The sequence below is a fragment of the Hyperolius riggenbachi genome, chromosome 5 (assembly GCF_040937935.1).
Source record: "Hyperolius riggenbachi isolate aHypRig1 chromosome 5, aHypRig1.pri, whole genome shotgun sequence".
In the NCBI taxonomy this organism is placed as follows: domain Eukaryota; kingdom Metazoa; phylum Chordata; class Amphibia; order Anura; family Hyperoliidae; genus Hyperolius; species Hyperolius riggenbachi.
The window spans coordinates 199,369,824-199,397,736 of NC_090650.1; the positions used below are offsets into that span (position 1 = coordinate 199,369,824).

General features: G+C 44.0%; 1 protein-coding gene across 1 annotated transcript in view; it reads left to right on the plus strand.

Moving 5' to 3' along the window:
- Positions 1-27,913, plus strand: part of ITGA9 (integrin subunit alpha 9) — a 565,489-nt gene that overhangs the window by 503,889 nt on the left and 33,687 nt on the right. The window contains exons 25-26 of the mRNA XM_068236571.1: positions 16,165-16,284; positions 26,938-27,045. Coding sequence (XP_068092672.1) covers positions 16,165-16,284; positions 26,938-27,045 — 228 coding nt within the window. The remainder of the gene's footprint in view (positions 1-16,164; positions 16,285-26,937; positions 27,046-27,913) is intronic.

Sequence of the window (27,913 nt, forward strand, 5' to 3'; positions counted from 1 at the left end):
CAGCTTCTGGTCAGACCAGGATAGCCCTAGCGTTTTCTATCTCCAATGAGCTACAAGTTGTGAAGGACCTGTGCAGGTTCTTATAGGCCCATTTGGGGCCTGGGGCATTGAATGTTCCATCCCCAAAACTAACGGAATTTCCCCGTTTGTGACATCACGGTCTGCCGAGCCACTTGTCACATCTGGGCTAGCTGTGACATCCGAATTTCAAGGCTTTTCCTGTCACACCTTGCAAACTTCAAAGCAATTCAGACAACAGGTAAAATTGTATCAAAAGGACTTCAAACCACTTCACCCACTTCCAGGTAGGCTGTCATCTGAAAACTTCAAACATTTCTGTGTTAGCTTCCACTGTCCAGTGTGGATTGTATTTTGGCTTGTTGACATATGCACAAAGTTCAAAGCACGGCAACAAAAGACAAAAGAGGGGCTCGTTATCTAATTACTTCTTTCCCAATTAGGAGCAGACAATGGCTTCCCCTGCTGGCCATTGAATGCAGAGCTAATTTACATTATATAAGGACTCCAGGAAGCCAGACTGGCCTACATCCACCTCTGAAAGATACACAGCAGATGAAAAATGAAAATATACTCCTGTATTATCCCAACATCATAACTAGCTGCTATATTCCTGACACCACCTACCTACCTACGTGAGCGCACGCATTGTTAATACCACCAGTCATTGCACCTGTCATTGCAGTCCGTGTGTGTGTGTGTGTGTGTGTGTGTGTGTGTGTGTGACAGACAGCTGCACATTTGTAATCCCAATCACTGCACCTGTTCACTGTTTAGTCCACCTACCTACCTACCTACCTATGTGACCGCACGCATTGTTAATACCACCTGTCATTGCACCGGTCATTGCAGTCCGTGTGTGTGTGTGACAGGCAGCTGCACATTTGTAATCCCAATCACTGCACCTGTTCACTGTTTAGTCTACCTACCTAACTACCTACCCATGTGAGCGCACGCATTGTTAATACCACCAGTCATTGCACCTGTCATTGCAGTCTGTGTGTGTGTGAGAGACAGGCAGCTGCACATTTGTAATCCCAATCACTGCACCTGTTCACTGTTTAGTCCACCTACCTACCTACCTACGTGAGTGCACGCATTGTTAATACCACCAGTCATTGCACCTGTCATTGCAGTCCGTATGTGTGTGTGACAGGCAGCTGCACATTTTTAATCCCTATCACTGTTCAGTGCACCTACCTATCTATACCTACGTGACCGCAGGCATTGTTAATACCACCAGTCATTGCACCTGTTCAAGGTACCTGTGTGTGTGTGTGACAGGCAGCTGCACATTTGTAATACCAATTACTGCAAAATGTTCACTGCACCTGTGTAACTGCACATTGTTGTACCAGCAGTCACTGCATATCTGTTCACTGCACCTGTGTAACCGTACATTGTATTAGTCAAGTCAGTGCATACCTTTCACTTCATCCCCCCCAATATGGACAAAACAAAAGGCAGAGCTAGAGGCAGGCCACCTGGCAGGTCTGTTCAAGGTCGCGCTGTCGTGATTTCGTGCGGCCCTCGACCAAAGTACAGTGTTCAGAAGAAGGCACGTCCATCAATCCCCAATACTGTCAGGACGTAGTTGACTATTTAACACAGAACACCTCATCTTTCTCAGCTTCCGCACGGAAGCGTGACATATCTTCCTCCTCCTGCTCTGATTCTGGCACCCCACTTAACACTCAGTCGGCCGCCACCACCAAAGTGCCATCACCCCAAGGCTCAGCGGTGTGGACATTTTTTTGTGTGTCTGCCTCAGATGAGAGCAATGCCACCTGTACTCTCTGCCACTGAAAATTGAGCCATGGAAAGACCAAGACCCGCATAGGGACAACTACCTTACGAAGGCACATGATTACAAAGCACAAACTGCAATGGGATGACCACCTGAGGAAAAGCAGCACACAAAATCAAAGTCACACACCGCAGTGGAACATACCAGGCTGCAAATTTGTCTCAAAAAAGGTGATACTTAAACTATACCATGATGTTAAAAGGCAAGTGGCGACATCTCTGGCACGCAGCGTTGGGTCAAGGATCCATCTGACCACGGATGCCTGGTCTGAAAAGCACGGTCAGGCCTGCCCAAAGACTAACTCAGTCCCCACACACAGCATCTCTGCCTGTACGCCGGGTGACTGCCTGCCCCAAGACTAAGTTGGCCCCCACACAGCATCTCTGCCTGCAGGCTGCTTGACTGCCTTCTCCGCCACCACCAACAGGGTCCACCAGGACTCCAGGCGGATTCTTGAATTTTCAAGGCTAGCAGCGGCCGCTATAATAATTTTTCTGGTGCATGTACATGCCTGCCTATTTTTTTCTGGCTGCACTGCAGCTGCAACAACAAAACAAAAGGCATGTATATGTGTCAATTCCCCTTCGTGATGGTTACCTTGCCGTGGTGAAGGGGCTTGCGTATCACAATGAAGGAATGACCGACGGCTATATGAGTGTCTCGGGGGGGGGCACACCCAAGATAATAAGGCTGTTGCTTCATTGTGGACAGACCACATTCGATCAGCTGGACAGTCACTGTTCTGTCATTGAGCTACCTCAGCCCGGCGACCATATGGGCTTGAAAACCGCCATGGCCTGCACTCTCGCCATGGTGCGCACCAGTCCAGCACGGCTGTCACTACACAAACAGCACGGCCATCACTACACAGTGAGTTTGGTCTGTCAGTGTGAAGCAGTACACTAATTACACTACCTGATTGATATATACACATGCAAGATGTTTTAAAGCACTTTATGGGGCCTCCAATTTAGCATGCAATGTGATTACTGCCCGTAAAACACTGCTTTGCGTCAAATCCAGATTTTTCCCCGGGACTTAGCGTCTATCCCACTCCCCCATGCAAAAACTCAGATGTTAGACCCCTTGAAACCAGTGTTGCTTGCGAATTTTCGCCAAAGTCATTTTCGCATTGAAAATCCCATTTTCGATTTCGCCGAATTTTCACGAAAATAAGTACTATTTTCGTTTCAAAAGGCGATATTTCGCCTGAGTATTTTCGCATTAATTTTTGCCTAAAGTCCGTTTTTTTCGCGTTAAATATCTAAGCCCCCTTACATGCTAGAATCACCAAATTTGCAGGGTATATTAAGGAGATATGTGGGTACATATGCAAAAAGACCTTATAGTTTTTGAGAAAATCGATTTTAAAGTTTCAAAAGAAAAAAGTTTACAATTAAATGTAGTAAATGACAGTTACTGTAGCAAACCTAGAGGTAGTGTAAATTTATTAATATCAAAATAAAGGGCCAAGTGCAAAGGGCCAAGTGCAAGTGCCATGGGCCAAGTGCAAACTGCCAAGAGCAAAGGGCCATGGGCCAAGTGCAAGCGCAAAGGGCCAAGTGCAAGCGCAAAGGGCCAAGTGCCAGCGCAAAGGGCCAAGGGCCACGTGCAAGCGCCAAGGGCCAAGTGCAAAGGGCCATGCAAAGTGCAAAGTGCTAAGTGCAAAATGCCAAGTGCAAAATGCCAAGTGCAAAATGCCAAGTGCAAGCACAAAGGGCCAAGTGCCCAGCGCAAGCACAAAGGGCCAAGTGCAAGCACAAAGTGCCAAGTGCAAGCGCAAAGGGCCAAGTGCAAAGGGCTAAGTGCAAAGGGCTAAGTGCAAAGAGCCATGCAAAGTGCAAAGGGCCATTTTGCAAAAAGACCTTATGGTTTTTGAGAAAATTGATTTTAAAGTTTCAAAGGAAAAAAGTTTACATTTAAATGCAGTAAATGACAGTTACTGTAGCAAACCTAGCGGTAGTGTAAATTTAGTAATATCAAAATATAGGGCCAAGTGCAAACTGCCAAGTGCAAAGGGCCAAGGGCCAAGTGCCAGCGCAAAGGGCCAAGTGCCAGCGCAAAGTGCAAAGTGCAAGCGCAAAGGGCCAAGGGCCTAGTGCCAAGTGCAAGCGCAAAGGGCCAAGTGCAAGAGCAAAGGGCCAAGTGCAAGTGCAAAGGGCCAAGTGCAAGCGCAAAGGGCCAAGTGCAAGCGCAAAGGGCCAAGTGCAAGCGCAAAGGGCCAAGTGCAAGCACAAAGGGTCAAGTGTCAAGCGCAAGCACAAAGTGCCAAGTGCAAGCGCAAGCGCAAAGTGCCAAGTGCAAGCGCCAAGTGCAAAGGGCCAAGTGCAAAGGGCTAAGTGCAAAGGGCCATGCAAAGTGCAAAGGGCCATGCAAAGTGCAAAGGGCCGTGCAAAGTGCCAAGTGCCATGCAAAGTGCCAAGTGCAAAGTGCACTTTGCATTTAACACTTTGCACTTGGCACTTTGCATTTGACACTTGGCACTTGGCACTTTGCATTTGACCCTTGGCACTTGGCACTTTGCATTTGACACTTTGCACTTTGTATTTAACACTTTGCACTTGGCACTTTGCATTTGACACTTGGCCCTTTGCATTTGGCCCTTTCATTTGATATTAGTAAAATTACACTACCGCTCGGTTTGCTACAGTAACTGTCATTTACTGCATTTAAATGTATACTTTTTTCCTTTGAAACTTTAAAATCGATTTTCTCAAAAACTATAAGGTCTATTTGCTAAAATGTTTTTCCTCTTGTACCCACATATCTCCTTAATATACCCTGAAAATTTGTTGTTTCTAGTTTGTAAGGGGGCTTAGATATTAAACGCGAAAAAAACGGACTGTAGGCGAAAATTAATGCGAAAATATTCAGCGAATTTTCGCCTTTCGAAACAAAAATAGTACTTATTTTCACGAAAATTCGGCGAAAAGAATATTTGCATTTTCGCTCATCACTGCTTGAAACATCTTTTCCATGACTTTTGTGGCCATCATAAATGTTTTTAGTTTTCAAAGTTCGCCTCCCCATTGAAGTCTATTGCGATTCACTGAAGTTTGCGCGAATCAAACTTTTGCGGAAGTTCGCGTTCGCAAACCGAAAATCAGAGGTTCGGGCCATCTCTATTTATTTTTCTTTATACAGTATTTATAGTACATGCATGGTTGAGACTGGAATTGCCAGTGTAAAATATCCTGCACTGCTTAAGATGCATGCACAAAGAATGTTGTTTTTAACAATCATGCATTAAAAATGATTATCATGACTGTTCAGGCCACAGAAGTTAAACAAACATGGTACTCGGCTATAAGCCAAGCAACGTGTACTGGCTAAAGTGACTACAGTGGATGAGGTTTATGTGAATACAATTTGCCACTTAACATGGTACTCTGCGCTTTCGGAAGTTGCTGTGATTTCCAAATGCGGCAGTGGGTCCCAGACCTTATCGTTTAGTGATCCAGTTTGAAGATTTGATAAAAGACATTGGGAGACATTTGCTGAAATGTCACAGAACAATCATCTTGACCAAGTATTTACTCCTATGTTTCAGCCCTAACTTTCAACGGTAAGTGGCTTGTTTAGTCTGGGCTCAAATAATATTAGCCAAACCGCTGATAACCCTGTCTGGTAACTTTGTGGCTGAATATGAACTGTGTGTGGGCAGCTATAGAAATTCATTCAGTTATATTTTCAGACTTTACTATTCTGAATGACATATGTTTGCATATATGCTTCTTTAGAATTTTACTTGTTGATATAAGCTTGTTAGAAGCTTATCTTATCTTTCAGCAGGTTGTTAACAGTACATTTTCTGGAGTATACATTTATATTTTCTATCTCTCTGCCTGCCAAGCAACATCCTGGCTTAGGAGTTATATCTATAAAGAATAAAATCACTCTTTATAAAATGCATAATATAGCTTTATCCAGAACACCTAATGTAATATACCGTATATACTCAAATATAATTCAACTTTTGTGTATAAGTTGACCTGAGTATTTGACCCTCTGAAGCTGGAATTTTACTTTGTGGCTCCCAAGTGCAGCTCTATGAGGCAAGATACCGTGGAACAGTTAACCTTTCATGATCTCCAAGTATTTTCCCCATACTGTGCTGCAGTTAATGCTCTATGAGACAAGAAACCTGTAGCAATTACCCCCATGATCTCCAAGCATCTTCCCTACAATGTGCTGCTGTTAATGTGTTAATAACATTAACAGCAGCACAGCACAGTGTGGGAAAGATTCTTGGAAATCCTAAGGTGTTAATTGCTCCACGGTATCTTGCTTCATATGGTGGCAGTGGAGCATTGATTTTGTACCTGCTTTCACCCCGCTGTCTGGCCACGCTCTCTAGTGATGCTGTGAGTTTCTTTACAGCACTGACAGTGCACGGATCGAGCAGCGGCTATTGGCACTGTTGTGAGAGGGGGAGATCACAGTTGCATAGTGGCACTGATTAAGAGGTTATGGTAGTGGCAATGGGACTGACCAGCAGTGGCAATGGGACTGATCTGCAGTGAGGGCGAATAAATCAGCACTGATGGCTGCAGGGAGAGCAGAACAGTTTAAGGGGGGGGTAGGATAGTGAAGCAGCGATTGTGCAGGCCAGGTAAGTGGGAGGAAGGAGGCGTAGTTGCAATGGCTTCTGTCATTGGTACCCATTCAAATAGCAGAACAGCACTATTGGCACAGGGGGTAGGCAGGCGCTAGTACAAGAGAAAGACACTGCAACTAGGACCTTCTATTTACAAAGTCACTCCTTTGTATTTTACTCGAGCTAATCAAACCGAAATTTCTTGACTTATAGTCGAATATCTACGGTAAATACATTTATAAGTAACAGAGCCAAAGTTGGTTGGAGACAACTTCAGAAGTACAGAATAACTATATTAAAGTGGATCCGAAATAAACTTTTACTCATTGCATAATTGTGTTCCTTTCATATACAGTAGTTTATAGGGCATTCCTCAAGCCAAATACTTTTTTTGTTTTGTTTTAATACTCTAATTCCCTATGAAGTAAACAAGCCTTGCCCACAGATTTTCACAGTGCCTTGGCACTTTCAGACAATAGCAAGGGCGAATTCATTAGTACCTTGGTTCAATCAGCACCTTAGATTATATCTTCATCAGAGGTCAATGAGCAATAGTGTCTAATCCAACCAACAAAGGATTCATGTTATTTAAGTCAATTTCTGTATTTATTTTGTAAATGGCAGCAACATGCATTAGAAGAGGACATGGGGTAGAGGACTATAAATGCAGAATAGGGCAGAGAAAACGGCATCACATTGTGAAGAACAATGCCTGCAAACATTCAGTAGGCAGCAGACCCTCAATGTATGGCCCATTGGCTGCTTTAACCATTTCAGCTCGCAGGTATTTTTCACCTTATGGACGAGAGGAATTTTCCCCTTTCAGCGCTCCTCCCTTTCATTCCCCAATAACTTTATTACTATTTATCACAAATAAATGATATACCTTGTTTTTTCCGCCACCAGATAGGGTTTCTTTGGGTGGTACATTGTGCTAAGAACTATTTTATTCTAATTGCATTTTGACGGAAATAATACAAAAATAATGGAAAAAAAAACATTATTTCTCAGTTTTTGGCCATTATAGTTTTAAAATAATACATGCTACCATAATTAAAATCCACACATTTTATTAGCCCATTTGTCGCGGTTATTGCAACGTAAATTATATCCCTAGTATAATGTATGGTGACAATATTTTATTTGGAAATAAAGGTGCATTTTTTCAGTTTTACATCCATCACTAATTTTTAGCCCATTATTTAATAATAAGATGCCCTCTTGACATAAATATCATTATTTATTTTCCCTATAGTCAGTAGGTGTATTTTACTATTTAGCCACAAGATATCACCACTGAGCAAAATTCTATGTAGCGTACAATTACGGTACATAGGATACAATGTATTTCTACATTGTAACTAGGGGAAGATTTCAATAGAAACCTGCGATCGCATTGCCGGCGGGGAGATTATGAATGGAAATATTGTTCCCATTCATAAATTTAATGACCGGGTGGCGGAAACTGGTGGAAATCACGGCGGGAGATAGCGCAGCGGCTCTATGTAAGTATAAACACTATTTTTGAACGCCGGTAATTTACAGATTGGCACAGGGGACTTTTGTCCCCTGCAGCCAATCTCCCCCTGCTCCCTGTAACAGTGAGATTGCGGGCATTAGCAAACCCCCCAAACTGCAGGGACACGACTAGCGTGTCCCTGCGGCTCTAGCAGCTGCCGCTTTGGATGTGAAGCTCACGTCCGCGCGGCATAAATGGTTAAAGGACATCCGAGGTGAAAATAAACTGATGAGAAAAACATTTGTATTTATCCTCCTTCTCCTAAAAATTACTTTTTTAGATATCCCACAGTTTTATTTTAACCGGTTCAGCACCGCAGTGTCGAAAACCTCATGCATCCGAGCAACGTTCATCTCCCATTCATTCGCCAATAACTTTATTGCTACTTATCACAATTAATTGATCTATATCTTGTTTTTTCCGCCACTAATTAGGCTTTCTTTGGGTAGTACATTTTGCTAAAAATTATTTTTTCCTAAATCCATTTTAACAGGAAGATTAGGAAAGAAATGAAAAAAATTCATTATTTCTCAGTTTTTGGCCATTATAGTTTGAAATTAATATACGCTACCGTAATTAAAACTCATGTATTTTATTTGCCCATCTGTCCCGGTTATTACACCGTTTAAATGATGTCCCTATTACAATTTATGGCCAATATTTTATTTAGAAATAAAGGTGCATTTTTTCAATTTGCGTCCATCACTACTTATAAGCTTATAATTTAAAATAATATAATAACATACTCTCTTGACATGCATATTTAAAAAGTTCAGACCCTTGGGTAACTATTTATGATGTTTTTTTTTTTTTTATTGTATTTTTTTTTCTTAACCTCCTGGGCGATAATCCCGAGCTGAGCTCGGGGTATGTCACGCAGGAGGATTTCTCAGGCCCTGGTGGGCCGATTTGCATATTTTTTTTTTAGCACTTTGCTAGCTGCGTGTAACTTCCGATCGCCGCTGCTCGCCGCCGATCCGCCGCTACCCGCCGTGCCGCGCAGCCCCCCCGCCTAGACCCCTTGCGCAGCCTGGCCAATCAGTTCCAGGCAGCGCTGAGGGCTGGGTCGGGACTCCCTCTGACGTCGGTGACGTCATCCCGCCCCGTCGCCATGGCAACCGGGGAAGCCCAGCAGGAAATCCCGTTCTGAACAGGATTTCCTGCTTACTCTGATCGCCGAAGGCGATCGGAGTAGGTGGGGGGATGCCGCTGCACAGCGGCTATCGTGTAGCGAGCCCAGGGCTCGCTACATGATTTAAAAAATAAAAAATTTAAAAAAAAAGTGCTGCAATCCCTCCTGGGCAATGTAATTGTATCGCCCAGAGGGTTAATAAAAAATGTATGTGAGTAATTTTTGGTGTGGGAGGGAAACAGCTAATTTTAAATGTAAAATAACATAATTGTTTAATGAAAAATGTATGTGGGTGCAGTTTACTATTTGGCCTCAAGATGGCCACAGTCACAAAAGTCCTGGATGCGAACGATCTCGCATCCAGGAACTAAAAGAAGACAGAGAAGTTTCCTGGGGGCAGAAATACCGCGCTCTCTCAAAAGAAAGCGTTGTTTTTTCTGCGGGGAAGTTAGATCGGTGAATGGGAATTATATTCCCATTCACTGATCGGGGGGCTAGCGGCGGGCGGCGGGAGCGCGGACCCGATTGCGCGCACCATGCGGCGGCAGCAGCAGAGCCTATCTGGACGAGCAAGTTCGTCCAGATCGGCCGAACCGGTTATATTAAAATCTAGTTTTTATGATTTTTTTACTGTTTCATTGTCTTTGCTCAATGGCATCTTCATTGAAGTATGCTAGAGCCCAAATCTATGAATTATTGAACCTTTTTATCTCTTTCCTGCTCCAGGAAGCCATTTCCTGCCAGGAAAGTGTTTTATGGTTGTAATTCCTTATCAGTTAGGGTTATGCTATTGTCTGACCCAGTCCGACCCGGTTCTAACCTGGATAGAAACTGCCATTTGCATACCTGATGTTTAACTCTTTCAGGCAGAGAAAGAAAAAAAGGAACACAGCGTAGTTAATTGTACATACATATACATACAATTGTACATACACATGTCTATCTCATTATGTCACATGTCACCTCGGTTGTCCTTTAAGACCACTGAGCCTGTTTCGCTATCTTCCAGAAATAATAATACTTAATAGGTGAGTATAAAAAGAAAAATGGGATACCGCTCACCACACCGCCACACCAGCCAGGAGCATCACAGCATTTTGCAATTTGTCATGGAGGGGATGTCTCAGCATTTAAATTTCAGGGGTAGAGAAGATTAGGTGACCAATCAGGGAGGTGACAACCACAGAAACATTTTAAAGCGTGAAACATATTGGATTTGGTGACTCCGGACCCGTGTCCCGGATGGCTTGAATTCACGATGGGATGTCAGCTTATTTTATGATGTCGAGCTTTTTATTAATTGTTGTAAAGTGTTGCACCGGATAGCCTTTTCTTCTATGGGTTATTAGGTGTGCTCATTTTGTTCTTAACAAAGCACTTTTTGTACATATGCGTGCACTTTTGTCAGTTTTTTTGGTCTTTAAGATTTTCTAATTTGCATGCCTAATTGTATGGACCACCGTATGGGGTGTGATCATGCTTGTATAAATTGGCGATACCGCTCACCACACCGCCACACCAGCCAGGAGCATCACAGCATTTTGCAATTTGTCATGGAGGGGATGTCTCAGCATTTAAATTTCAGGGGTAGAGAAGATTAGGTGACCAATCAGGGAGGTGACAACCACAGAAACATTTTAAAGCGTGAAACATATTGGATTTGGTGACTCCGGACCCGTGTCCCGGATGGCTTGAATTCACGATGGGATGTCAGCTTATTTTATGATGTCGAGCTTTTTATTAATTGTTGTAAAGTGTTGCACCGGATAGCCTTTTCTTCTATGGGTTATTAGGTGTGCTCATTTTGTTCTTAACAAAGCACTTTTTGTACATATGCGTGCACTTTTGTCAGTTTTTTTTGTCTTTAAGATTTTCTAATTTGCATGCCTAATTGTATGGACCACCGTATGGGGTGTGATCATGCTTGTATAAATTGGGCTCCTGCGAGAGCATTTTTAGCTATGACTATGGAGTGATTGTGTGGTCTGATACGCGTGAGCTGATTACCTTGTCCAGTATGCTTATCTTTCAATAAAAATCGGACTTTTAACCAACCAGTTGTGCGGACTGTCCTCCCTTTCTTCAATAGATTAGTGGATACCGCAGTCTGCAGCAATGCCAGCCTTTGTAACTCATAAAGCATGTGTCCCAGGTAATCTGTAGCAGAATTCCCTGTGCTGCCCATCCAGGCTCCTTACATATGCAAAGCCTGCCAAATGCTGAAACTGCTGTGCTGGCTAGGCAGTAGAGGAAGTGACATGTTATATGCTGCCATCCTATTGAATGGCACTGTTAAATGGCCAGGAGCACATGCAATGGAAAACGGCAAGCTACTTCCATGCAGAGAGGGATATTGTTGAGCTACTAATGTTAGTGTATCTGCAACCTTTGGGCTGCACTCATCAGTAAAAAAAAGCTTGGTGGGCCAGATGTGGACCCAAGCATTAGGTGAGCACTGCCTCACCCACCCAGTGACACTCTGAGGCAAGACAGCGAGTTGATATAAAATAAGAAGTCGGTTGAAAAATCAGGAAGGAGGCACCACAAGGTCTGCTTATGCCACACCTGGCCAGATGGCACTGTGCAGCGTACCCATGCTGTCCAGATTGCTGCTCCAGTGCAGAAATTATATTCTATCTTTTGCCTGCAGAGGAAGAAGAGAGATTGCTGCACCGTTTCTCAACTGGGTGAAAAGGCAAGAGGGTGGTCCAGGACTACAAACAGCTCAGTCGGTGGAGTGGACATGTGTTACTGAGCTGACACGCCCATTCAATTTGCTTTTGGAAAGAAAGTAGTGGAGAAGCCACCAGAAACTTGCACAGTGTGCTGTTAACATGCGACACTTCTGCATCAGGACTCAATGGGCCTGATTCACAAAGTGGTGCAAAGTGTTTAGCACGAGTGTGCTAAACAGTTAACACGTGAAGTCCGTTCGCGGACTTTTGCGCGTGCAAAGTGCCGCGATTCGCGCGATCACGGACTTTTGCGCGCGCAATTTGCCGCGAATCGCGGCACTTTGCGCGTGCAAAAGTCCGCGAACGGCACTTCACGTGATAAACAGTTTGCACCGCTTTGTGAATCAGGCCCAATGGGTGATGACTAGAGTTGCTCACTATTTAAAAACACAGACAAGTGTAATTGCACCCCAGGTGCTGAATGCAGAAATGTTCCTTGCTTGTAGATTAGGCAGGGTATGAATTAGTGTGTAAAACATAACAACCAATCAATCACCTTTTACTGATTTGAGCAAAAGGTACAATGTTTTTCACATATTATATGTACTAGGTTTACATATTATTGGTGTACTATATTTTATTGGTGAAGGAATTATCACATCATAAAGGTAAATAGAAGGCGTCTTCCTTTACAGTAATCAATAATGACAAGAATGGTACAAAGAACAGATCTTGTACTCAGCTGAATCCTACTGCTATTTTATGTGGTGTTACTTTGCCTTTTCAGATCAACTAAGGTTCTGTTCTTGAAAAGGTGGTCAGCATGGTGTAAAACAGCTGTACAGGTGGACAGTTTTCCTCCTTTTGTCTTTACTGCCACATAAACATTGTCATTTTCAACAGGGATATGTGAGGGAGCAGGCTGGTGTTGTACTTTATACTGGTTGAACTCGATGGACGTATGTCTTTTTTCAACCAAAATAACTATGTAACTATGTAACTATTTTATTTTAATAACACAACGATTTGTTCTGGAGTATTTAGTAGTATTTGCTTCTGCTGCATTCAGGACAGGACTAATTGACCTTCTCTGCAGGTAGAAGGACTCACTGTCGTGTCATTCCTACTGGCTGAGCTTGAAATTCCTGTGTATTACCTTCCCTAGATCATATTTAATTGCAATTTATGAAAATCATAAACACAACTGGTCATTGTACACTCTTAAAATTTAAAACACCTGTTCCTTCCTTCCCCGAAAGTGGAATTCTGACAGAAAAGTCAGGGTCTGAGGTGTAGAAAGGTTTCTCAAAACTCACTGCATATATATGTAGCTAGTTTTGTAGCAAGCAATATATAGGCTGTTTGACAATGCCCAGCAGTGCTATTAACAAGGATATGAAAAAATGACCTGTTAATTAATTTTGAATGTATCCTGGTATGGTAGTGACACCCAAGTTTGTTTTTCTTTGTTTTTGTTTTTTTACAACTTGCTAGTTTCCTGGTTGGTATATGCTCATTGAATAACCCCAGAACTAAGAAAGTGATCTGCAATAGCCATGAACCCCCCCCCCCAAAAAAAATCTAGTAATGTAAATTTCCACTGAACCCAGGAGGCTAATTAAATGGAGCCAATCAAAGCTTCTGAGCCAATCAATTGCCTTTTGAGTGACAGCTGTTGATATTTATTGGTTAAGTTTTTCTTTATTTGCATCCTCCTTCATGTCCTCCTAGATCCACGCTTGTCTCCTGTGTCCTCCTTCATCCCTCTTTGTGCCTCCTTTGTGACTCAGGGACTCTAATTTTTTGGACTGTAAGATGCAGTGACTTTTTTCCCCCTACCTTTGGGGGAGAAATAGTGCATCTTAAAGTATGCCCAAGGCAATATGTGACATGATGAGATAAACATGTGTATGTACAGCACAAAACATTTTATTAACCAGGCTGTTTTATTTGTTTTATTTTGGCACCTGAAAGAGTTAATTTCTAGGCATGGAAGTGACAGCTTCTGTCTTGTCGGTAATTTGTCGGGAATAGATGTCGCGAACATAGAATTTTCTGTTCGCAAATGGCAAATACGAACTTTCGCAAAATGTTTGTGAACAGGCGAATCTGGCAAACCGCTATAGACATCAATGGGTAGGCGATTTTTTAAAAACCTACAAAGACCGTTTCTGGCCACAAAAAAAGTTTCTGGCCACAAAAGTGATGGAAAAGGTATTTCAAGGGGTCTAACACCTGGATTGGGGCATGCTGGAGGAGGATCCATGCCAAAAGCCTCACCAAAAATTACGGAGTTGACGCAACGTCGGGGTTTAAACCCTAATGGGCAGAAATCACATTATGCACAGCTGGGTGTCAGTGGGCTGTGGAGTGTCTCACACAGAAAGATACAATAGTATTATCAGAATATAATAATGTATTGGAGTGGTTCTGTGCTGCAACTTATTGAGGCAACAGCAGTAGTGTGCACACAGCTCTGGGACCTGGGTGTCCGTGAGCTGTGTAGTGTCACACACACACACAAAAAGGGAGACTGCTGTGCTAGCTCTCAAAAGGGCTGTTTGGAGTGCTTTTACAGCAAGTAAGGAACAAGAACACAGGCCTAGCTAATACTTTCCCTACCTATTTGCAGCAAGTCTGACCCTGCTCTCACTAACAGCCAGCAGGGAATTTGTCCAATATGGCCACAGCAACTGTGAGGTAAGGGGTGAAAGTTTAGCTCAATGATGATGAATAGGGGGTGAATTGAACCCGCCAAATGTTCGCTGTTCGTCGTGAATGCGAACAGCCGATGTTCGCAGAATACTGCTCGCCGGCGAACTGTTCGGGCCATCTCTAATAGTAAACATCACTGAAAAGCAAATTACAACCATAAAAGTTTTCCTGGTGGAATATAACTTCTGAGGTCAGGGAGTGATAAACTACATGAACTATTGACCTTTTTCTAACTCTGGGACACTTAATAGTGTTTAGAAACAGTAAAACATGCAACCTACTTTGTAAATGTTTAAATATAAAAGAAAACCCTGGGATACTTAAAAAGTAATTTTTAGGAGTAGGAGGATAAATATAATTGTTTACTTCATCAATTTATTTTCACCTCAGGTTCACTTTAAGGTGGCAACACACTATATAGAACTTTTTTTTATTTCTTTTAAATCTGAGAATTACAATCATTTTTTTTCTGATGGATTGTAACATTTTAAAAAACCTGACCAATATACCACACATGTTTTTTCACCCAATTATGAAATTAAATAATTGAAAACTCTTAGAAAATGGCTTGGGTCTATATATCAAGAAACTGACAATATACCTTTGTCTATACCTAAAAACTGCCCTGTTTCTATGAGTTTTTTGAACTTCTGGCCCACTCTTTTGCTGTCTCACTGCCCAGACTTATGAGGTGATGATACTTGTGGTTTGAGCTTTGTTTCTCTTCAGCATGGTACCTGATCTGTGAATGACATCCTTTTATTTCTGGGGTACTCTTTGTGCAACCAAAGAACCTGCTTTTTAGCCTGTTTACTAGACAATTCTCTTTGTGTTTTTTTTCTCACACTTCTGTAACATGCAGTCCCCACTGAATACTATCTAATTTGTAGGACTCCCCTCTTCCTGCTGGTACTGCAGAGGAAAGTGTGAGCATAGTGTGCTCTTCAGCAGGTGATTTTTAGGAGGGATCTTTCACTGTGAATATCACTCACATTTAGTGAATTAAAGTGGCCACACATGATACAATTAAAAGATTTGCTTTTTATTTTTTAATAAAAATGATCAGTTGTACAGACAAATTAGAAATATGATCTTTTATTTACGTGAGAAATGTGAGTCGATGGGGAGTGGGGGAAAATTCTGATCAGTTTTTTCAGAAAACTGAATGATCTAGTATATATTGTCAGTTTCTTGATTTCTTGACCTTAGCGTTTTTTTCAGCTTTTGATAATTTTTTTTTTTTTAAATAGGCAAAGATTTAACTCACGATTGGTTCATTGTTAAGATGTTTTAAAAGGTACAATCAATTGGACAAATCTATCCTAATTTTTGAATTGAAAAATACAGTATGTATATACCTAAAACATTTCATGGTGAGTTGCCACCTTTACTAAGACATGAGTAAGATGAGTTACAGCTCTTGAAAAAGAATAACTAGTGCTGTTAAAACCTGCTTGACTTCTACATTTTCCATCATTCAGGTATGAAATGTATTTGAGTATTGTCAATAGAATGGCCAATTGCACAGACACAAATGTGTCAAGATGGTTTTAATGTTGTTGTTTTTTATTAGTCCCCCATTTTTCCATTCATTTATCTAATAAGTAAGTAAAGTTTAAGGTGTGCTTCTGTATTCCCTTATATTATGCAGTTTGTTTAAAGTTCAAGCAATGTTCACAGTCATTATGTTTTTTCTTTTAGGACTGTCAGAAAGCAGCGTATCCCTGTTTAGAGGTGGTGTGTAAATTAATGCCATTAGCTAAAGATGAGACTCGGAACATTGATGTTCTTATGCTGCTGAATACAGAAATACTACAAAAGGTGAGGCTGTCATTCAGATATATATTCCTTGCAACGCTACATGTTTAAAGTGGAGCTTTCACTGAGATTTTAGAGAAATTATTATTTTTAATAAGATCGACTTTCATTGTATCTATATAAGTAGTTCTCCTAAATGTATATTTCCTCCTGCAATTAGCTCTGAGACAATAATATCATGCTGAAGCCTGGTAGAAGATGTAGATGTTGATATTATTAAAATACTTGTTAACTACGCATAGTGGGCGTAAGCTACGCGTAGCGGTATTTCGCTACGCGTAAATTCATAAGCGTAGTTTTGAAACTTCACCTACGAACTACGATTCGTAGATGCGAACTACGATGCGTAAATTCGCACTGGCGTAGTTTCTGCTTAAGACAAGTAGGGGGAAGTTTAGATTCTTTTTAATTTTGTAATTGTACTTGTCAGTCCTATATTGCTTACTACAATACAATACAATACATTTGTAAAGCGCTTTTCTCCCATAGGACTCAAAGCGCATAGCTGTGTCTCAGATTAATACAGGGTTGCAGGCTGGGTTGTGTTACAGAGGAGATAGTCAGATGTTCATGAATGCCAGACTGAAGAGGTAGGTTTTCAGTTTAGACTTAAATGCTTCCAGGGATGGAGCTGTCCTGATTGGGTGTGGCAGGGAGTTCCAAAGTGTAGGGGCAGCATGACAAAAGGCTCTGTCTCCAAAGGTTTTGAGGTGGACTCTGGGGGTGACCAAGGTGTTACGTCCTTTTGATCTAAGATTGTGGGGGGTGTGATGTAGTTGCAACAAGTCCTTCAGGTTTTCAGGGCCCAGATTGTGCAAGGATTTGAATGTCAGTAAGCCAATCTTAAACAGAATTCTCCATTTTATTGGTAGCCAGTGGAGTGAGCTCAGGGTTGGTGTTATGTGGCAATGGCGGGGTTGGCTCGTTAACAGCCTTGCGGCGGCATTCTGTACAAATTGCAGGCGGCGTAAGTCTTTCTTATGCAGGCCTGTGTAGAGGACGTTGCAGTAGTCTAACCTTGATGTGACGAAGGCATGAACTAGGGTTGGAAGTTCCTCTGAAGGAATTAGGTGTTTAATCGTTGCAATATTCCTTAGGTGAAAGAAGGAATGTTTCACAACAGCTGAGATTTGATTCCTGAAGCTTAATTTCCCATCAATCAGTACTCCCAGGCTGCGCACACAGTCTGAGTTGTTCAGGTCTGAGCTCCCTATCCTTAGCGGTATTGGTTGAGACTTGGGCTGCTTTGCTTTTGAGCCCTCGATAACAAGAACCTCAGTTTTGTCAGCATTAAGTTTTAGCCAATTATTATTCATCCACTCCTGAAGCTCAGCTAAGCATGCGTTTATTTGTGGAATAGGGTCTGTGACGTCAGGTTTGAATGACAAATATAGCTGGGTGTCATCAGCATAGCAATGATATGTCAGGCCATGTTTTTTGTATGATTTCTCCAAGTGGCAGCATGTATATGGTGAACAGTAAAGGGGATAATATTGCGCCCTGAGGTACACCGTATTTTAGTGGTACAGGGTTGGAGAGGAAGGGCCCTAAGGCTACCCTTTGTGTTCTGTCAGCCAGGAAGGAGTTGAACCACCGGAGAACAATGCCATCTATGCCACAGTACTCTTGTAGCCTGTTGAGCAAGATTTCATGATCGACTGTGTCAAAAGCCGCTGAGAGGTCGAGCAAAATCAGGATGGAACATTGACCCTTGTCTCTTGCAATGAGCAGATCATTGCAAATCTGGGTGAGGGCTGTTTCACAGCTGTGATATTTCCTGAAGCCAGATTGAAGAGGGTCAAGGATGTTGTTTCTGGAGAGCCTGGCTTCAAGTTGGAGGTAGACAGCCTTTTCAATAACTTTTCCCAGAAAGGGGAGGTTTGAGACAGGTCTGTAGCTGTTTAGAGCATCTGGGTCTAAGGATGGTTCCTTGAGTAGAGGCCTGACGATTGCTTCTTTCAGAGTAGAGGGAAACCACCCTTCTTGTAAGAAGCCGTTGACTATTTTGTGGAATGCCGGTGTAAATAGTTCAGGGCATTTCAACATGAACTTAGTGGGGCCAGGGTCCAGATCGCAGGTAGTCTGGCGAAGGTTTGAGAGTATATCCAAGATGTCTTTTTCAGTGATTACCTTAAAATCAGACCATGGTGGTAGGCTATTTTTGCACCTGTTATATGGCTCTGCATGGGTTTCTGGGGCTGTGAATTGAATGGCAGATCGTATGGAGGAGACTTTGTCTGAGAAGAAGTGGGCAAATTTCTCGCACAGTTCCTGTGAAGGTCTGATGCTGGATTTCCTGCAAGATGGATTGCAGAGACTGTCAACCGTGCGGAAGAGTGGGGCAGGTCTGTTGGCTGCATTTGCAATTTCGTGAGACAGGAATAAGGACTTCTTTTTGTTAATCATCGTTTGATATTTTTTCTGGTGAGCAATCAGGGAAAGTTTGTCCTCAGGAGACTGATGTTTGCGCCACCTTTGTCCCAGTCTGCGTCCCTGTTTCTTTAGTTCCTTTATAGAGTTGTCAAACCAGCGAGCGTGATGTAATGGTGCGGAACGTTTAATCTTTAAGGGAGCTATGGCGTCAAAAGCGGCTGAGACATCGTGGTTATATTTAAGGACCATGGATTCAAGGCCTAAGTTGTGATCTGTCACTCCACCTAGATTGAGGCTGTTCTGAAGGTGTTGGGGTGTCAAACCTTTCAAGGAACAATATTTTATTAGTTCTTTCACTTGGTGTTTTGTAGCCGGTGCTGTAAAGGAGAAGTGGACGGTGTGGTGGTCTGACCAAACTACTGGATCAATTTCCACATTGGATATTAAGAGTTCTGAATGGAAAATGAGGTCCAAAGTGTGTCCTTTTTTGTGGGTCGGGAGGTTGACAGCTTGAGAGAAGCCCAGTTCATTCATGGAGAGAAGTAGCTTAGTTCCAAATTGGGAAGAGTGTGTATCGACCCAATGCGTTAGTCTCCCAGAATTATCCACCTAGGGTGTTTCAGTGTTATGCAAGATACAAGTTCTGCTATTTCCTTGAGAAAAGCTGAGCCAGCGTCAGGGGGTCGGTAGACAAGCAGTATGTTTATTTTTTTTCCAGCTGAGAGCTGGGCTGCCAGACATTCAAAAGAGTGGGTGGGGGCTACAGCAAGGGGTTTAATATTCAAACTGGATTTGAAGCACAGAGCTAATCCTCCTCCCTTGCGGTTTTGCCTTTCACAGTGTAAAACTGAGTAATTGTCTGGTACCGCAGCCGCGAGAGTGGGTCCTGAGTTCTGATCCAACCATGTCTCTGTAACTAAAGCTAGATCTGAAGCCTCTATTAGGCCTGGTGCACACCAAAAACCGCTAGCAGATCCGCAAAATGCTAGCAGATTTTGAAACGCTTTTTCTTCTTTTTCTGCAGCGTTTCAGCTAGCGTTTTGCGGTTTTGTGTAGCGGTTTTGGTGTAGTAGATTTCATATATTGTTACAGTAAAGCTGTTACTGAACAGCTACTGTAACAAAAAACGCCTGGCAAACCGCTCTGAAGTGCCGTTTTTCAGAGCGGTTTGCGGTTTTCCTATACTTAACATTGAGGCAGAAACGCCTCCGCAATCCAAAATCTGCAGCAGCCCGGGAGTATGCGTTTCTGCAAAACGCCTCCCGCTCTGGTGTGCACCAGCCCATTGAAATACATTACCCAAGCGGATCCGCACCCGCAAGCGAATCGCAAACTGCAGCCGAAACGCTCTGGTGTGCACTAGGCCTGAGATCATGAATAACTGCTGATGATAAACTTTAGAGCAGGAAGACAATGTCCCTCTTGAAGCATGTGTCCTTTCAGTGGCTGGACCTCCTCATCCAGTGACTACTACTATACTCCCTAACCTAGTAGACATGCAATACAGTTTAATTTTCCATACAGTTTATATATATATATATATATATATATATATATATATATATATATATATATATATATATATATATATATATATATATATATATATATATATACAGTATATATATATATATATATATATATATATATATATATATGTATTCAAAGAAGATTATAGACAGATTTAATTTACTTTCAGAAAATGGTATTAAATCAAATATTTATTCATGAATAAATTGAAAAAGCATGTCTAAAATGGACAAGTGGGAATAAAATGTATTTATTTACTGCCTGAGCCTAGACACAAATGTTTTCCTATCCTGTGCAGGCACTCAGTTTAACATCTTATTTTTATTTTTTTGGAAACTCCTTGATTGGCTGATTTCCAATAAATGACTTTAGCGTACCTGATCAGGAGCTCAAACAATAGTCACTTCCTGTCGGACAGACTGACATTGCTATAGGCTGCAGTCTTCTCAGCCAGATCCAGTGTATACCTGCCATCTTCTAGCCTGTATTGTAGATGGGATTCAAGCAGCAGCTTCAGGGTACGTTTCCACTTGTGCGTTGCGTTTTTGATGTGAAAATTGCGTCAACGAATCCGCATGCGTGTGCGGATTTGTTCGCGTTTCCATGCGGATTTTCACGCGGAACCGCTCACGGTTTGCGCTATGCGATATTAACCATGCCAATGCCGGCAAGCATTGACATAGGTTTTCACGCGGAAACGCACGCAGAAACGCCGGGAAAACCTCAAGACTAAGGGCCTATTTCCACTAGGAGTGGTGCGATGCGGCTACAGAGCCGCATCGCACCACGGGTGTGCTGAAACACATGCACACCAGTGGAAGAGTTTCCACTGCGTGCATGTTGTGCGGTGCGGTGCGATCCGAAAATCTGCAGCATGCTGCAGATTTTTGCACGACCGCATCCACCCGCAGCCGCGTCCCATCTCCTCCATGGACTTCCGCATTGGGAAGTGATGCGGCCGGCGGCAGAAGTGATGTGATGCGGCATGCATCTTGGGTGCATAAGGCTGTTAGAAACAGCCATATAAGTCCGCCGACAGACTGTACGACGCTGTACTGTCTGCTGAAAACACGCCCAGCGGGAGGTGACAACGAACCCGTCGTTGCCTTCAGTATGGCGTGTGTACGAGCCTTAAATATAAAACAACTATATTGCTTGTTATCTCACCTTTCATTTTCATATTAACTTTATAGATAATAATAACCCATTATTAAACAAATAATGCTTTCTCAGAATTTTTTTTTTTACATTTCAACTTTTTGTTAACATCTTTTGTTTCAACTTCCCTTACAATTCCATTTCAACCTACTTTGTAATAAAGTCAGGGCTCATGAGGCGGGGTGAAACATTTGCCTCAGGCGGCAGATCTGGGGGGACAGCACCCGCCTGTCCTTGGATGCTGGGGGCTGCCCGCCGAGCTGGAGGGGTAGCTGGCAGAAAGGGGGTATTGGGCCTAGCGGTGGGGAGGGGGGTCGGACCCCCCCGTCCCTCACCTGGGTCCCCCGGTCTGTGCTTCTCCTCCAGCGTTAAACCAGCGTGCATATCATTAAGAGGCAACGGGCGGGGGAATCACTCACCTCTTCCGCGTTCCATCGTGCGCTCCACTGACGTCACTTCCGGCAACGCCGCCCACTGTATTGTAAGTGGACGGCCTTGCAGGAAGTGACGTCAGTGGAACGCACGATGGAACGCGGAAGAGGTGAGTGATTCCCCCGCCCGTTGCCTCTTAATCATATGCACGCCGCTACTTAACGCTGGAGGAGCAGCGCAGATCGGGGGACCTTTCTGCCCCCTTTCTGCCCGCTACCCCTCCAGCTCGGCCCCACACCCCCCACGGCGGGGGGGGGGGGGGGGGGCGGCGATTTTTTTCTAATTTTGCCTCAGGTGGCAAAAAGTCTAGGGCTGGCCCTGAATAAAGTATTCCTCATACCAGAACGCCCATTGTTTTTGCTTTTATAGTATGTACCCATTTCCCCACCATATCTACGTACGTTGCTGAATTTTCTCACCTTGCTATTTAAACTTTTGTCTTGAATGTCTGCTCTCTAACTCTTTCATAACAAGCATCATGTCCCTGGTGCTACTCTCATTAAATACCTCCAACCCTTCCTGAATACCTACATCTACCCTCCTTGTGCATATGCGATTTTACAGCCTGGTCTCGTATGATACTAGTTTCCCCAGCCCTCCAGAAATATGTGTCATGGCTGATGAATAACTTAAAGGAAACATGACCTACAGGTGTATTTATACTTGCCTGGGACTTCCTCCAGCCCCATGAGGTACGAGGGCTCCCTCGCCGTCCTCTCTGGCAGCACCATTCTTCTGTTATCCTGCTTATAATCTGTCCGGCCATGCTCTTGGGTGCATGCATGGCTTGGCCGCATGCTGTCCCCACCCCCATCTTGTGCTCCCCCAGCCAGGAGCCTTCTGCGCCTGCACGTCGTACTACTACTTCCTGGTATGGGAGTGTGGCAGGGGTTCATGCGCAGCTGTGCTGCACATATGCAGAAACACATGACTGGACAGATTACAGGGGAGAATTTAAAGTGAACAAAGCAGCTGGAGAGGACGGTGTGGGAGTCCATGCACCTCATGGGGCAGGAGGAAGAATGTCTCAGGTACACTTTAAAGCCCACAACGTTTTCCAGTAGACCTCACAGAAACCTCTCTGGGCATCAATACCAAAACTCCATAGTGGATGTATAACTTCACAGCCTTCATTCACACTGTTAGATCTGGTATACACTATGCGATACTCATTCCCAATGTACAGATGATCCCATCAAAATATATATTTCAGTCATGTACATATCTAATTGTTTCCAGGGTTGATCAGTATAGATCAGTATAGTCAATCAATATAGTCATCTGCACTGGTTTCCCATACTGCAGCTGGGAAGCCATGTCCCCATACTGCAGCTGGGAAGCCATGTCCCCATACTGCAGCTGGGAAGCCATGTCCCTATAATCCAGCTGGGAAGCCATGTCCCCATAATGCAGCTGGAAAGCCATGTCCGTATAATGCAGCTGAGAAGCCATGTCCCCATACTGCAGCTGAGAAGCCATGTCCCCATACTGCAGCTGGGATGCCATGTCTTCATAATGCAGCTGGGAAGCCATGTCCCCATATTGCAGCTGGGAAGCGATGTCTTCATAATGCAGCTGGGAAGCCATGTCCTCATACTGCAACTGGGAAGCCATGTCCCCATATTGCAGCTGGGAAGCCATGTCTTCATAATGCAGCTGGGAAGCCATGTCCCCATACTGCATCTGGGAAGCCATGTCTTCATAATGCAGCAGGGAAGCCATGTCTTCATAATGCAACTTGGAAGCCATGTCCGCATACTGCAGCTGAGAAGCCATGTCCCCATATTGCAGCTGGGAAGCCATGTCTTCATAATGCAGCTGGGAAGTCATGTCCCCATATTGCAGCTGGGAAGCCATGTCCCAAAAATGCAGCTGGGAAGCCATGCCCCCATACTGCAACTGGGAAGTTATGTCTTAATACTGCAGCTGGGAAGCCATGTCTTCATAATGCAGCTGGGAAGTCATGTCCCCATATTGCAGCTGGGAAGCCATGTCCCAAAAATGCAGCTGGGAAGCCATGCCCCCATACTGCAACTGGGAAGTTATGTCTTAATACTGCAGCTGGGAAGCCATGTCTTCATAATGCAACTCGGAAGCCATGTCCCCATACTGCAGCTGAGAAGCCATATCCCCATATTGCAGTTGGGAAGCCATGTCTTCATAATGCAGCTGGGAAGTCATGTCTTCATAATGCAGCTCGGAAGCCATGTCCCCTTACTGCAGCTGGGAAGCTATGTCTTCATAATGCAGTTGGGAAGCCATGTCTTCATAATGTAACTCGGAAGCCATGTCCCCATACTGCAACTGAGAAGCCATGTCCGCATACTGCAGCTGGGAAGCCATGTCTTCATACTGCAGCTGGGAAGCCATGTCCCCATACTGCAGCTGGGAAGCCATGTCCCCATACTGCAGCTGGGAAGCCATGTCCCCATACTGCAGCTGGGAAGCCATGTCCCCATACTGCAGCTGGGAAGCCATGTCCCCATATTGCAGCTGGGACGCCATGTCTTCATAATGCAGCTGGGAAGCCATGTCCCCATATTGCAGCTGGGAAGCGATACCTTCATAATGCAGCTGGGAAGCCATGTCCTCATACTGCAACTGGGAAGCCATGTCCCCATACTGCAGCTGGGAAGCCATGTCCCCATATTGCAGCTGGGAAGCCATGTCTTCATAATGCAGCTGGGAAGCCATGTCCCCATACTGCACCTGGGAAGCCATGTCTTCATAATGCAGCAGGGAAGCCATGTCTTCATTATGCAACTTGGAAGCCATGTCCCCATACTGCACCTGAGAAGCCATGTCCCCATATTGCAGCTGGGAAGCCATCTCTTCATAATGCAGCTGGGAAGCCATGTCCCCATATTGCAGCTGGGAAGCCATGTCCGCATACTGCAGCTGGGAAGCCATGTCCGCATACTGCAGCTGGGAAGCCATGTCCGCATACTGCAGCTGGGAAGCCATGTCCGTATACTGCAGCTGGGAAGCCATGTCCCCATAATGCAGCTGGGAAGCCATGTCCCCATACTGCAGCTGGGAAGCCATGTCCCCATACTGCAGCTGAGAAGCCATGTCCCCATATTGCAGCTGGGAAGCCATGTCCTCATACTGCAGCTGGGAAGCCATGTCTTCATAATGCAGCTGGGAAGCCATGTCTTCATAATGCAGCTGGGAAGCCATGTCTTCATACTGCAGCTGGAATGCCATGTCTTCATACTGCAGCTGGAATGCCATGTCTTCATACTGCAGCTGGGAAGCCATGTCTTCATAATGCAGCTGGGAAGCCATGTCTTCATACTGCAGCTGGAAAGCCATGTCCCCATACTGCAGCTGGGAAGCTGTGTTCCTAAACTGCAGCTGGGAAGCCATGTCTTCATAATGCAGCTGGGAAGCCATGTCTTCATAATGCAGCTGGGAAGCCATGTCCCCATACTGCACCTGGGAAGCCATGTCTTCATAATGCAGCTGGGAAGCCATGTCCCCATACTGCAGCTGGGAAGCCATGTCCCCATACTGCAGCTGAGAAGCCATGTCCCCATATTGCAGCTGGGAAGCCATGTCCTCATACTGCAGCTGGGAAGCCATGTCTTCATAATGCAGCTGGGAAGCCATGTCTTCATACTGCAGCTGGAATGCCATGTCTTCATACTGCAGCTGGAATGCCATGTCTTCATACTGCAGCTGGGAAGCCATGTCTTCATAATGCAGCTGGGAAGCCATGTCTTCATACTGCAGCTGGAAAGCCATGTCCCCATACTGCAGCTGGGAAGCTGTGTTCCTAAACTGCAGCTGGGAAGCCATGTCTTCATAATGCAGCTGGGAAGCCATGTCTGCATAATGCAGCTGGAAACCCATGTCAGCATACTGCAGCTGGAAAGCCGTGTCCCTACATTGCAGCTGGGAAACCATGTCCCCATACTGCAGCTGGGATGTGTTCCACATGATCCACATGATCAGTATTTCTCATTATCATGATATATATATATATATATATATATATAAATATATATATAAATATATATATATAAATATATATATATATATATATATCTATATATATATATATATATATATACATCCTTACTAATGCCAGCTGTTACTAAGTACACCCTATTGTGGGTAATATCATCTCAAGTGACCCTTGACACATAGGGCTTGATTCACTAGACAAATAGCATGCCTTATCTGAGTTAACACTCCTTATCAGAGTAGCATAGCGAGCGCTATGAACCCGCAGGTGCTCAGGGCAGGACGAGTGGAGCTCTCGTCATTGCCAATAGAGTTGTCATTGAACGGTTCACGGACCGTTCGCCGGCTAACCCCTCACCCTGTACTACTTCCGGGTCGCTATGACCCGTAGTAGTACGGCTGCGCTGGGTCAGCAGTGCGCTTCCTTAATCGCACACCTATTGCCGGGTACTTTCTGCGCATGTGCGTGACGTCATGAGTGATGTCACGCTCATGTGCAGAGAGTGTCTGGCAACAGGCCCGCGATCAAAGACGCGCACCGCCGGCCCAGCGCAGCCGTACTACTACGGGTCATAGCGACCCGGAAGTATTAGTGGCCCATAGAGATTCACTGGCGAACTGTTCGCCAGCATCTCTAATTGCCAATTAGCAAGGCGTGTTAACTTTGGTAAGGCGTGTTATCTCTGACAAGGAGTGTTAACTCAGATAAGGCATGCTGTTTGTCTTAGTGAATCAAGCCCATAAAGTGGTGTAAATAATTACTTGATTCCCTGTGTATTTCTTTGTAAGTAGGGAAACTTACACATTTAGCAGAGGATCACATTATTATTTCCTCAGCTTTACATATTGGTTAAGAGTGCACCAGAATTGTGTATGGATGATTTCCAAACATTCTCAAAAGATTTGAATTAGTAGGTAAAAATACTTCTACGGGTATACTTACAGATAACACACTTTTATATTCTCAAAATGTATTATAACCGAATGGCTGCAACAAGTTCAAGTATGCCTGGACTAGTACACATACCACTAGGCAACATGAAGATGATCCTTCCAGGCTTCTGCTTTTTTCGCACTAAACACATCCAGAAACATAATAGGCTTAGTTATGTGTAAGAAACTATATGTGTAGTTAAAGCCCTCTTTTGACTGAAACTATATGGAATAATGGGTATTTTGCTGTGTTTTCCACAGGATAGTTCCTCTGTGATTCAGTTTGTGTCAAGAGCCGCAGTGATGCTGGAAGCAGATTCAAGGTTTCAGACAATAGAAGTACAGCATGAGAACTCACAAGATGCAACCGTAAGTTACCTACAAGAAATAATGTAGTAGAAGCATAATATATAATGGAAGCGTCTGACTGCCTATACTAGGGGGCTGCTCCTAGCCAGGGGCGTAGGAATAGGGATAGCAGGCATAGCAGTTGCTATGGGGCCCCAGGCCACTAGGGGCCCCATCCTGGTAGCAGGAAACATATTTTTTTTATTATAAAATTTAGTTTATTAACAGAGCATGGAGAAAGCACCCTCCATCCTCCCCAAAGCGGTAAGAGGGGATTATTTTCTCACCAGTCTGCTGTGAATAGATGCCTCCCTGGCTGGCCCGACAATTAATCTGTAGTTCCGGCCAGGGAGGAGGAGCTGCTGCTGGTGAGCACAGAGGATTCCCTGATGCTGCTGTGCAGAGTGAGGAGACAGCCTGTGTGTGACATACAGCTCCTAGGAGTGAGTGCAACCTCCTTGTCCCATGTGAGTGGAGAGAGCAGCGCTGCTGATGCTGCTTCTCTGGCTACTAATTACACTGTCTGCAAGTAGAGAGTAAGTGTAGAGGGGGTTGCAATGCTAACTTCTATTAGAAAAGATTAGAAAGGGGACAAAACTTGTAACCTGATCAGAGGTGTATTTGCTCACAGATCTGACACTTGGCTGTAGCCCACCAGAAAAGAGTCCCCTATACACAATGCAGCACGTGGTGAGGAACAGCTCTTTCAACTGAGGGGCAAATGTATATGCACTTTCCATCAGACTGCACTTCTCACGTTTTGATTCATTTGACCAGTACTAGCTGCCTAGTGCAAATTAGCATGTCCAAAAAAATCCAGCATATATGTACAAGCTCTGTTTGTAGTTTTTCCACTGCGTACATTTGTGACAGTTTTCCACAATTGCGT